The sequence below is a fragment of the Lampris incognitus genome, chromosome 13, assembly GCF_029633865.1.
Source record: "Lampris incognitus isolate fLamInc1 chromosome 13, fLamInc1.hap2, whole genome shotgun sequence".
Taxonomy (NCBI): domain Eukaryota; kingdom Metazoa; phylum Chordata; class Actinopteri; order Lampriformes; family Lampridae; genus Lampris; species Lampris incognitus.
In genome coordinates, this window is record NC_079223.1 from 3956021 (window position 1) to 3968520 (window position 12500).

General features: G+C 48.6%; 1 protein-coding gene across 1 annotated transcript in view; it reads left to right on the forward strand.

Annotated features, from left to right (window-relative positions):
• The window catches only part of mrps5 (mitochondrial ribosomal protein S5), an 87689-nt gene that overhangs the window by 70424 nt on the left and 4765 nt on the right, over window positions 1-12500 (forward strand). Inside the window, exons 7-11 of the mRNA XM_056292030.1 lie at window positions 931-1021; window positions 1160-1206; window positions 5377-5434; window positions 10026-10088; window positions 11375-11511. Of these exons, the coding sequence (XP_056148005.1) occupies window positions 931-1021; window positions 1160-1206; window positions 5377-5434; window positions 10026-10088; window positions 11375-11511 (396 nt within the window). The remainder of the gene's footprint in view (window positions 1-930; window positions 1022-1159; window positions 1207-5376; window positions 5435-10025; window positions 10089-11374; window positions 11512-12500) is intronic.

Genomic DNA, 12500 nt, shown 5'->3' on the forward strand with positions numbered 1-12500 from the left:
GGCTGTTGACAATGGCATATTTTTGGCGATGCCTGCAAGATTTACCATGGATAAATGTCAACAACATGCACAAACTGTCCACATACTTTCACCTGCACCTCCCAGCACACGGGTGACAAGTTTCAACTTGTACATATCAAGTTACGTCCACAACTACGAGGACGGACGGACGGACAGTGTGAGAAGTCGTCCAGACAGCAGCCGTCAGATGTTTCTCTTTCTGCTGTGTCACGCTACCCCACATCCTCTCTTTCCCTCCTCTCTCTCCTCCTCTTCTCCGCCTTTCCTCCCCTCCTGGTCCTCTCCGTAGGTCTTTTCATCTCCATGCCCCTCACTACCCCACCAAATCTCCGCTTCTCTCCCCTCGTCTTCTCCTTTCTCCTTTACTCTCGTCTATTTCCTATCTACCTCTTATTGCTCATCTCCTCTTCCGTCATCTCACCTCTCCCGAGCTCTGTTCTCCTCATCCTTCTTGTTTCTTTTTGTGTTCCCTTGCCTCCTCCTCTTTTCTTCCTCCCTCCTCTTTTACCCTGCTCCTCTCTCCTTTAGTTTACCCGCGTCTCCCTTCGCCTCCTTTTGGTGTGTCAATACTGCCCCCTGCTGCCTTTAGTGCAGTATGTCATGTAAAAAATAAGCCTTTGTGGTCAGACAGTAAAGAAGTGGGCAGTATATCTGTGGGTTTTTGTGTGTGCCCGTGCACATTTCCATGCATGCAGGGATTGTGGAGAGTGTGTGTGTGGTGTGTGTGTGTGTGTGTGTGTCTGTGTGTGTGTAGGTTGAAATAAAAAATAACAACATGACACTATCGCAAGCTCACAGACACCAACACTGATTTAATTGTTTACTGTGGCCGTATTGCAGCTGACATTCAAGCCAACAGGTGGCGTAACGATAATGTTTGCTGCTGTTTGTTGTTTCATTGTACACCAGGTGAAGAGTGTATTCAACATGACAGCCAAGGAGGGCAGGAAGAGGTCCATCAGCTGCCTGGTTGCCGTGGGGAACGGTAATGGAGCGGCAGGTGAGGTCCAGTTTGAAGGCAGAACCAGAACCAACATTCAGCAACATGGCGGTTCACTCTGTCGAGCACCCTTCACTGTCCAAGGAATCACAAATAACTGAAATACAACTACAGACCTCTCTGTTTTGATTGTTGTAGGGTTTGCGTTGGGTAAGGCTCCAGACAGAACCACTGCGCTGAGGAAGGTAGGTGAACACTAACATTTATATCTAAAACAACTTTGTGCAGCAACTAAGTGGGTTTGCGTTTCGGCATGGGGGCTAACTGATCATTCCTGACATTACCATCATAAGTAAGGTATTAATAACGCAAACAATATGGTAGTGCAGTGCTACATCACGCAAGGAGTCAAGTAGCTTGTTATAGAAGACACTGTTGGGCAACACGTCATACCTTGCACCATTGTAGTTATCCATCCATCCATTATCCAAACGGCTTATCCTGCTCTCAGGGTCGCGGTGATGCTGGAGTCTATCCCAGCAGTCTTTGGGCGGCAGGCGGGGAGACACCCTGGACAGGCTGCTAGGCCATCACAGGGCTCACACACACACCTGCACACCGAGGGGAAATTTAGTACAGCCAATTCACCTGACCTACATGTCTTTGAGTCACCTGACCTACATGTCTTTGGACTGTGGGAGGAAACCGGAGCACCCGGAGGAAACCCACACAGACACGGGGAGAACATGCAAACTCCACACAGAGGACGACCCGGGACGACCCCCAAGGTTGGAGTATCCCAGCACTCGAACCCAGAACCCTCTTGCTGTGAGGCGACCACACTAACCACTGCACCACCGTGCCGCCCTGGTTCAGACCAAAAAATCCTTACCAAAAATACTAACCAATAGAAATACAGCACGACATGACGCACTGATCAGCGCGACGCAGAATCTTTGCTGGCGCTCAGCACAAACAAACAGACTGTTAGCCTCTGTGACCCAAATGCCCTGGATTCAACAAAACGAGTTGCGGTGACTGTTGAAAGGACTCAATTCCTGCCTGGCGTCATGCTGCTCTACCAGCGGCGTAGACTGGTGACACGCTGATGTGGCACGCACGCTGATGAGGTTTTTATGGACTCGCGTCGTAGCCTGTGATTCAGTAGTTATCATCATACAGTCTACAGACATCACACTCGATGTCATACCGAGTTTATTAGAGCCGTATCACACTGTGTGGCTTGTAATAAAGTTATAGGATTGTAGAAATCTCACGGTGTGTGGGAGGCTTAACAAAGAAAAGCTCAGTGTGTGAGGTATTACATTACCTGGCCCAGTCCCCAGGTAATGTCTAGTACCCTGTTCTAAACTCAGAAAAAACAGATCTCTAGCAGTCCTAAACACAACAAGAGGCACGGTGGCGAGCTGCTCAGTGAACCACAGCCGCCCCGACTGACAAGCTGCACAAACATTTGTAGATTCAGCCCCTCAGTTGCACCGACTGGATTGGTGTGCTAGACCGGGTGCTGCTCCAATCATTCCTCCACCATCATTAATGATTCCAACCGTAACCCCCTCACCCTCTTCTCCACTGTAAACAACCTCCTCAAGCCCCGTGCCGATGCCCTCTCCAACTCTACTGCTGAACAATGAAACTCATTTCTCCAATTTTTTGCATGACAAAATTGCCGCTATCAACAAATCACTGTCCCCTGCATCTGACTCAGCAGCACCTACTCCGGCCCCTCTTCCCCCCATTCCTCTTGACCTCCCTACTCCTCCCCCTGATCGCCGCCTCTCCCGGTTTGTTCCAGTTGCCTCTACCATTATCTCTGAACTCATCAGCTCATCAAAATCCACAACCTGCTCCCTTGATCCCCTCCCCACCCCCCTACTGAAGTAATGCCTCCCTGCCCTATGCCCCTACCTCACCAACCTTTTCAATTCCTCACTGTCCCATGGAATTGTCCCCTCTGCCTACAAAACTGCAGCTGTCACCCCAATTCCCAAGAAACCTGGTCTTGATCCATCCTGCCTAAACCACTACCGAACAATTTCCAATCTCCCCTTCTTCTCTAAAACCCTGGAACACATTGTCGCCACACAACTCCAAACCTACCTACACTCCAACAACCTTACTCGAACCCCTCCCGTCTGGTTTTTGCCCACTCCACAGCACTGAAACTGTGCTCCTTAAAGTACTTAATGACCTCTTCACCTCTGCTGGTACTGGAGCCCTTAACATCCTCATCCTCCTCGACGTGAGTTCAGCCTTCGATACTGTGAGTCACAACATCCTGCTCACCAGATTGAAAGATGTCGGTATTGAAGGCACCGTACTCAGCTGGCTCCAGTCCTACCTCTCCAACAGGTCACACTTCATCTCACTTCACAACCACTCCTCTGTTCTATCCACAATCACACAAGGTGTTCCCCAAGGTTCTGTACTCGGCCCACTCCTTTTCACCATCTACATCCTCCCTCTTGGTCAGATTCTCCACCATTTCAACTTGAACTTCCCCTGTTATGCTGATGACACCCAGCTATACCTTAGCACCAAATCCCCTCACAATCCACCCCTCTCTTACATCGACTCCTGTCTGTCTGCAGTTAAAGTCTGGATGCAGCAAAACCTCAAACTCAACAGTGACAAAACTGAACTCCTCTTCATTGGCTCCAAGTCCACTCTCAGCCAAATCAACAACCTTGCACTCACCATCGATGGCACTACTGTCTCCCCTTCCCCCCAGGCACGCAACCTTGGTGTGATTCTTGATCCCACCCTCTCCCTTGAGCCACATATCCGCCAAATGGTCAAATCCTCCTTCTACCACCAAACCGCCGTCTGGGCCAAAAAGCAGCACTTGAACACACCGCAGAGACTACAGCCAGTGGCCAACTAGCATGTACATTCTGCACTGGTTCGCAAAGCTGAACAGCCAATCACAGTGATCTCTCTCCCCACTGATTCAACATGCTGAATCAGCCGAAAAACTCCCGACAGGGGTCCGACTAGCGCCAACGGTGCGGGACACACCGCAAAAACTAGGGTCACAGATGCTCACCAACGGCCCGACATTAGCCAACAGTCGGCCGTTGGCCTGGTGTGTGATTGCAACTATTCCCCAACCCTCTGTGAATAGTACACATGGCCATTAACTCTAGTTAATGGTCACACCATATTTGCATATGCAACTGGTCGTTGGTTTGGGTCGTTATGCCACTGTATTGTTTATAAGGGTGGGGACACCTGCAGTCACTGTATTGTTTATAAAGGTGGGGACACCTGCAGTCACTGTATTGTTTATAAGGGTGGGGTACCTGCAGTCACTGTATTGTTTATAAGGGTGGGGACACCTGCAGTCACTGTATTGTTTATAAGGGTGGGGTACCTGCAGTCACTGTATTGTTTATAAAGGTGGGGTACCTGCAGTCACTGTATTGTTTATAAAGGTGGGGTACCTGCAGTCACTGTATTGTTTATAAGGGTGGGGTACCTGCAGTCACTGTATTGTTAAAAAGGGTGGGGTACCTGCAGTCACTGTATTGTTTATAAGGGTGGGGTACCTGCAGTCACTGTATTGTTTATAAAGGTGGGGTACCTGCAGTCACTGTATTGTTTATAAAGGTGGGGACACCTGCAGTCACTGTATTGTTTATAAGGGTGGGGTACCTGCAGTCACTGTATTGTTAAAAAGGGTGGGGTACCTGCAGTCAGGTGAGACTGAAGAGGTCACTTAGATGATGATGAAACATTTCTGTCAGTGAATGTTGTGCCCAGATGAACTGACTCAGCTTCCTGTGAGAGAGCTGGTTGGTGACATTTTTGTTTTCTCTTGTTGGATTTTTCTGTGAATGCTGCTGATTTTGGGGGGGGGATATTTCCGACATGGCGGTGTTTACTAACTGATGTGTAAAGCCGTAAAACCCTTGAGGACATTCTTAACTGAGATTAGTCATTTACAGGGAGCAACTTTATTGATCCCTGCAGTGCAAAACAATTTCCTCCCCGGGATCAATAAAGTTGCCATCTAGCCATTTATCATGGGGGCTGTGGCGGGGCTGCAGAACTGATAACTAGCCTGTAGCACTGCGGTTGCGCCAAATATGAACAAATATTCACACCTTCTTGGGTCCAAAACTGCATTTCCTGTTTGTGTTTTTCGTCGATTATATTGTTAATGAATGGACACAAACCTTGAGAGAAAAACAGCCACTTATCGTTTTTAATCTTTAATCTGAAACACACGAGTTACCAACTGTGACATGCTGATGAGCTTGTTAAATGGTTTCCAGCCCTCTTCCAGCCCACATACATGGAATGGTAGTGACTTTGAATGTGTCTTTTTTTCTGTTTCCTGTCTGTTTCCTGTCTGTTTTCTTACCGTTTAACTTGTCACGTGACCTCCACAGGCGAAGAACCGAGCCATGCACTACCTGTTCTACATCGAACGATACAACAACCACACCAGTGAGTCCCCCAGTCTGCTTCCTTGTTTTTGTGTGTTTCCGTGTGTGTGTGTGTGTGTGTGTGTGTGTTATTTGTCCTTTCATATTGTGTACTACAAATGTCTGTGAATGTTCTCCTTCATCCAGGTCATGGTCATCCAAAGGAGTTGAATCAAGTGCAACTGGACTTGGTATATATCCATGAAGACGTTTCGCCTCTCATCCAAGAGGCTTCCTCCTTCCTCCTCCTCCACACTCCTTCCAGGACAGCAACGTACACATTTTGGACAGAGAAGATAGATGGTTTGAAAGAGGGGTGAAGGAAGCCATCTATGCGAAACTGGAAAAACCATCCCTCAACAGAGGAGGAGGTCTGCGACACCACCTATCTCCCACTTACAATGCCGTCCTTTCATCTCTACCCAGGAGACTCAAGAAGCCTAGCCTCCAAGAACAACAGTCGCTCACTAATGGCTCCAACCACTCTCATGACCCCTGAACAATGAAGTCCAAACTAACACCCCCAACCACTGTCGCTGCTAAACAAATGCAAATCGGCTGGACATCGGAGCAGAGGAGAGCCACGCATATCAATAGCTCCGATAATGACGGGCGCGGCCAAACATCGGTACACAAAAGAGCCACGCATATCTATAGCTCTGACAACGACTCCTAGAGGATAAATTCTGAGTCTCATCAGCAGCCAGTCAGACTAGCTTGGTCCAGTCAGACTAGCTTGGTCTAGTCAGACTAGCTTGGTCTAGTCAGACTAGCTTGGTCCAGTCAGGCTAGCTTGGTCCAGTCAGGCTAGCTTGGTCCAGTCAGACTAGCTTGGTCCAGTCAGGCTAGCTTGGTCTAGTCAGACTAGCTTGGTCTAGTCAGAAAGGCACGAACTGAGGATGCCCCTTGGATGAGAGGCGAAACGTCTTCACGGATATATACCAAGTCCAGTTGCACTTGATTCAACTCCTTTGGATATACGTACACAAAAGAAACGAAATTCCGCTTCCCACAGCAGTGCAACACAAAAACACATATCCAAAAACAACACCACCAAAAACAGAGAACAAAGCAACGACAAAAACAGCCGACAACACAGTCCACCCAGTGCAACACAGTGCAGGAACTCCACCGTCCAGAGCACGGACGCCAGCCAGGAGGACCGTCGGAACCGCCGGTCTGCATGGGCTAGCAGCTAGCTTAGCCTGCCCCGCCTCCGCGTCCCGTCAGACCGCCCTCGGTGTTTCCCCCACAGGCGCAGCTCCAGGCAGCGCCGTGGTCCCTGGGCCTATCGGACGCAGCAGACCAGGCTCCCTCAGCCGATCCAGCACCAGCTCTCTCAGCCGATCCAGCACCAGCTCTCCCAGCCGATCCAGCACCAGCTCTCTCAGCTGATCCAGCACCAGCTCTCCCAGCCGATCCAGCGCCAGCTCTCTCAGCTGATCCAGCACCAGCTCTCCCAGCCGATCCAGCGCCAGCTCCCCCAGCCGATCCAGCGCCAGCTCTCTCAGCTGATCCAGCACCAGCTCCCCCAGCCGATCCAGCACCAGCTCTCTCAGCTGATCCAGCACCAGCTCCCCCAGCCGATCCAGCGCCAGCTCCCCCAGCCGATCCAGCACCAGCTCCCCCAGCCGATCCAGCGCCAGCTCTCCCAGCCGATCCAGCACCAGCCGATCCAGCGCCAGCTCTCCCAGCCGATCCAGCGCCAGCTCCCCCAGCTGATCCAGCACCAGCTCTCTCAGCCAAGCGAAATCGACGATCACAATAAAAACTTAACACGATGACTCAAACTTAGACGCAGACGGGGACAAAGTCAACACTGTGTGAGGCCGCCGCAAACACGAGTCCGTGCCGCCATCTTCCTACTCCTACCGCTCATTCTCTTTATTTCCTCCTCCTTTGTGCCGTCTTCATTTCTCTACCTCTTCCTCTCTGTCTCTCCTCATTGCCCACCTCTCTCCTGTCCCTCTCCCTCTTCTTCTGTTGTCTCCCCTTTTCACATTCCTGCCCTCTCCTTCGCTGACTTTCTCTTTCGCTTGTCCTCTTCATCTCTCCTGACGTCTGCCGTCCTCCTGTTTTCCCTCCTCTCTCTCCACTCCCCACTTTGCTACTTATTTTGCTGACATCATCACCATTGATCTGCACTAGGAGGGATGACACGTTCATGAAGTAATCAAACCTACGCATCGAGAAGCAATGAGATTTTAGAAATGGAAGATGTGTACCTTTCTCCACTTGGCTGCTGCAGATGCATAAAGACATAAAGACATAGAGACATAAAGACATAGAGACAGAGACTTAAAGGCATAGAGACATAGAGACAGACATAAAGACATAGAGACATAGAGACAGACATAAAGACATAGAGACAGACATAAAGACAGAGACGTGAAGACATAAAGACAGACATAAAGACATAGAGACATAAAGACATAGAGACAGAGACTTAAAGGCATAGAGACATAGAGACAGACATAAAGACATAGAGATATAGAGACAGACATAAAGACATAGAGACATAAAGACATAGAGACATAAAGACATAGAGACATGAAGACATAGAGACAGACATAAAGACATAGAGACATAGAGACAGACATAAAAGACATAAAGACATAGAGACAGACATAAAGACATAGAGACATAAAGACATAGAGACTCAGAGACATAGAGACATAAAGACATAGAGACATAAAGACATAGAGACATAAAGGCATAGAGACATAGAGACAGACATAAAGACATAGAGACATAGAGACAGACATAAAGACATAGAGACATAGAGACAGACATAAAGACATAGAGACATAGAGACATAGAGACATAAAGACATAAAGACATAGAGACATAAAGACATAAAGACATAGAGACAGAGACTTAAAGGCATAGAGACAGACATAAAGACATAGAGACATAAAGACATAAAGACAAAGACATAGAGACAGGGAGACATAAAGACATAGAGACAGAGAGACATAAAGACATAGAGACAGGGAGACAAAGACATAGAGACAGAGAGACATAGAGACATAAAGACATAGAGACATAAAGACATAAAGACATAGAGACATAAAGACATAGAGACATAAAGACATAAAGACATGGAGACATAAAGACATAGAGACATAAAGACATAGAGACAGGGAGACATAAAGACATAGAGACAGAGAGACATAGAGACATATAGACATAAAGACATAGAGACATAAAGACATAAAGACATAGAGACATAAAGACATAGAGACATAAAGACATAAAGACATAGAGACAGGGAGACATAAAGACATAGAGACAGAGAGACATAGAGACATATAGACATAAAGACATAGAGACATAGAGACATAAAGACATAGAGACATAGAGACAGGGAGATGAAAGTGCCTGAGTCATCAGCCTCAGCCTGAGGAGAAGTCTTCTTCCTGTTCTGGCCACAGACCAGGAAGAAGACAGACGGGGTGTGTGTCTGTCTGTGTGTGTGGGGGGGGGGGGACATAATCGTCTTTCTCTTAACTTTCTCAGTGTGTTGAGTCAGACACACACACACACACACACACACACACACACACACACATACACACACACATACACACATTCACACACACACTGAGCACGTCAGATGAGACCTCCTGCAGCCTCTGCACATGTTCTCTTCTCTTTGTGGTGTGTGTGTGTCTGTCTGTGTGTGTGTGTGTGTGTGTGTGTGTCTCTCTGTGTGTCTGTGTGTGTGTGTGTGTGCGTGTGTGTGTCTGTGTGTGTGTGTGTGTGTGTGTGTGTGTCCATTTGACATTTGTTCCATAGAAAATTTGCTTTTCATGACAGGATGTGTCCATCAAGTCCTCCCCCCGTCTCTCCCTCCCTCTGTCTCTCTCCCCCTCCTTCAGTCTCTCTCCCTCCCTCCCTCCCTCTGTCTCTCTCCCCCTCTCTGTCTCTCCCTCCCTCTGTGTCTCTCCCCCTCCTTCTGTCTCTCTCCCCCTCTCTGTCTCTCCCTCCCTCTGTCTCTCTCCCCCTCCCTTGGTCTCTTTCTCTCCCTCCCTCCCTCTGTCTGTCTCCCCCTCTCTGTCTCTCCCTCCCTCTGTCTCTCTCCCCCTCCTTCGGTCTCTCTCTCTCCCTCCCTCCCTCTGTCTGTCTCCCCCTCTCTGTCTCTCCCTCCCTCTGTCTCTCTCCCCCTCCTTCGGTCTCTCTCCCCCTCCTTCTGCCTCTCTCTCCCTCCCGCTGCCTCTGTGTCCCTCTCCCTCCCTCTGCCTCTCTCCCCCTCCCTCTGCCTCTCTCCCCCTCCTTCTGTCTCTCTCTCCCTCCCGCTGCCTCTGTGTCCCTCTCCCTCCCTCTGTCTCTCTCTCTCCCTCCCTCTGTCTCTCTCTCTCCCTCCATCTGTCTCTCTCTCTCCCTCCCTCTGTCTGTCTCTCCCCCTCCCTCTGTCTCTCTCTCCCCCTCCCTCCCTCTGTCTCTCTCTCCCCCTCCATCTGTCTCTCTCTCTCCCTCCCTCTGTCTGTCTCTCCCCCTCCCTCTGTCTCTCTCTCCCTCCCTCTGTCTCTCTCTCCCCCTCCCTCTGTCTCTCTCTCTCCCTCCCTCTGTCTCTCTCTCTCTCATACTAGTTGTTGTGTGTCTTCCAACAGTTTTTCACAACGTTGAATCAAAATTCAAGAGAACGACGCTCCGCATGCAGAAAAAAAATGAAGGTGAGTCCCACCCGCACTCTTTATGTTGATGTTTACATTCACCCGCACTCTCTATGTTGATGTTCACATTCACCCACACTCTTTATGTTGATGTTTACATTCACCAGCACTCTTTATGTTGATGTTTACATTCACCCACACTCTTTATGTTGATGTTTATATTCACCCACACTCTTTATGTTGATGTTTACATTCACCAGCACTCTTTATGTTGATGTTTACATTCACCCACACTCTTTATGTTGATGTTTACATTCACCCGCACTCTTTATGTTGATGTTTACATTCACCTACACGCTTTATGTTGATGTTTACATTCACCTACACTCTTTATGTTGATGTTTACATTCACCCGCACTCTTTATGTTGATGTTTACATTCACCCGCACTCTTTATGTTGGTGTTTACATTCACCTACACTCTTTATGTTGGTGTTTACATTCACCCGCACTCTTTATGTTGATGTTTACATTCACCCGCACTCTTTATGTTGATGTTTACATTCACCTACACTCTTTATGTTGGTGTTTACATTCACCCACACTCTTTATGTTGATGTTTACATTCACCCGCACTCTTTATGTTGATGTTTACATTCACCCGCACTCTTTATGTTGGTGTTTACATTCACCTACACTCTTTATGTTGGTGTTTACATTCACCCGCACTCTTTATGTTGATGTTTACATTCACCCGCACTCTTTATGTTGGTGTTTACGTTCACCCACACTCTTTATGTTGATGTTTACATTCACCTACACTCTTTATGTTGGTGTTTACATTCACCCACACTCTTTATGTTGATGTTTACATTCACCTACACTCTTTATGTTGATGTTTACATTCACCAGCACTCTTTATGTTAGTGTTTACATTCACCCGCACTGTTTATGTTGATTTTTGTGTTTATGTTCCATCTACAGTGTTTGTGTTGATGTTTACATTCATCTACACTGTTTATGTTTATGTTTATGTTCATCTAGTGTTTATGTTTGTCAGTATTCTGGGGCAGTTTTCAGTATTTATTTGTGTGTGTGTGTGTACAGGAAGCATCAAGTCAGCAGGCTGAAGTTGAACTGTTGGATTAATGAATTAAAATCATTATGAACCCCTCACATAGACCCTGTGTGTGTGTGTGTGTGTGAGTGACACCAGACCTTTTAACGTAATCGTTCCCTCACTTCCTCTTTTTCTTTATTTTGCTTGATGTCTCTCCCTCCTCCGTCTCTTCCTGTCCTGTCTCCCTCTGCGAACCCGTCCCCGTGCTCCTCCTCCTCCCCCTGCAGGTTACGGGCTCCACTGCCACCGTGCCGTCATCACGCTCTGCAAGCTGGTGGGCATACAGGACATGTACTGCAAGGTGGAGGGCTCCGTCAACCTCCTCAACATCACCAGAGCCTTCTTCACTGGGCTGGCAAAGCAGGTACCATGGACGGGGCTCTCCCCCTTTTCTCCACTTTTCTCCCAAATTGTATGCGGCCAACTACCCCACTTTCCTGAGCCGTCCTGGTCTCTGCTCCGCCCCCTCCACTGATCCGGGGGGGGCTGCAGACTACCACATGCCTCCTCCCATACATGTGGAGTCACCAGCCACTTCTTTTCACCTGACAGTGAGGATCCAAAGGAGGTGAATCGAGGGCAACTGGACTTGGTATACATCCGTCAAGACGTTTCGCCTCTCATCCAAGAGGCTTCCTCAGTTCCTGCCTTTCTGACTAGACCAAGCTAGTCTGACTGGCTGCTGATGAGACTCAGATATTTATCCTCTTTGGAGTCGTTATCAGATCTATTGATGTGCATGGCTCTTTGTGATCCGATGTTAAGCAGCGACGGTCGTTGGGGGTGTTAGTTTCGACTTCGTTAGTGCTTCATTCAGTGGTCACGAGTCGGAGCCGTTAGTGAGCGACTGTTGTTCTTGGAGGCCAGGCTTCTTGAGTCTCCTGGGTAGAGATGAAAGGACGGCATTGTAAGTGGGAGATAGGTGGTGTCGCAGACCTCCTCCTCTGTTGAGGGATGGTTGCTAAACATCGGATCACAAAGAGCCATGGACATCATTAGCTCTGATAATGACTCCAAAGAGGATAAAGGCTGAGTCTCATCAGCAGCCAGTCAGACTAGCTTGGTCTAGTCAGAAAGGCAGGAACTGAGGAAGCCTCTTGGACGAGAGGCGACACGTCTTCATGGATATATACCAAGTCCAGCTGCACTTGATTCACCTCCTTTGGTTAACCATGACCTGGATGAAGGAGAACATTCACAGACACCTGACAGTGAGGAGTTTCACCAGGGGGACGTAGTGCGTGGGAGGATCACACTATTCCCCCCAGTTCCCCCTCCCCCCTGAGCAGGCGCCCCGACCAACCAGAGGAGGCGCTAGTGCAGCAACCAGGACACATTCCCGCAGACACGGCC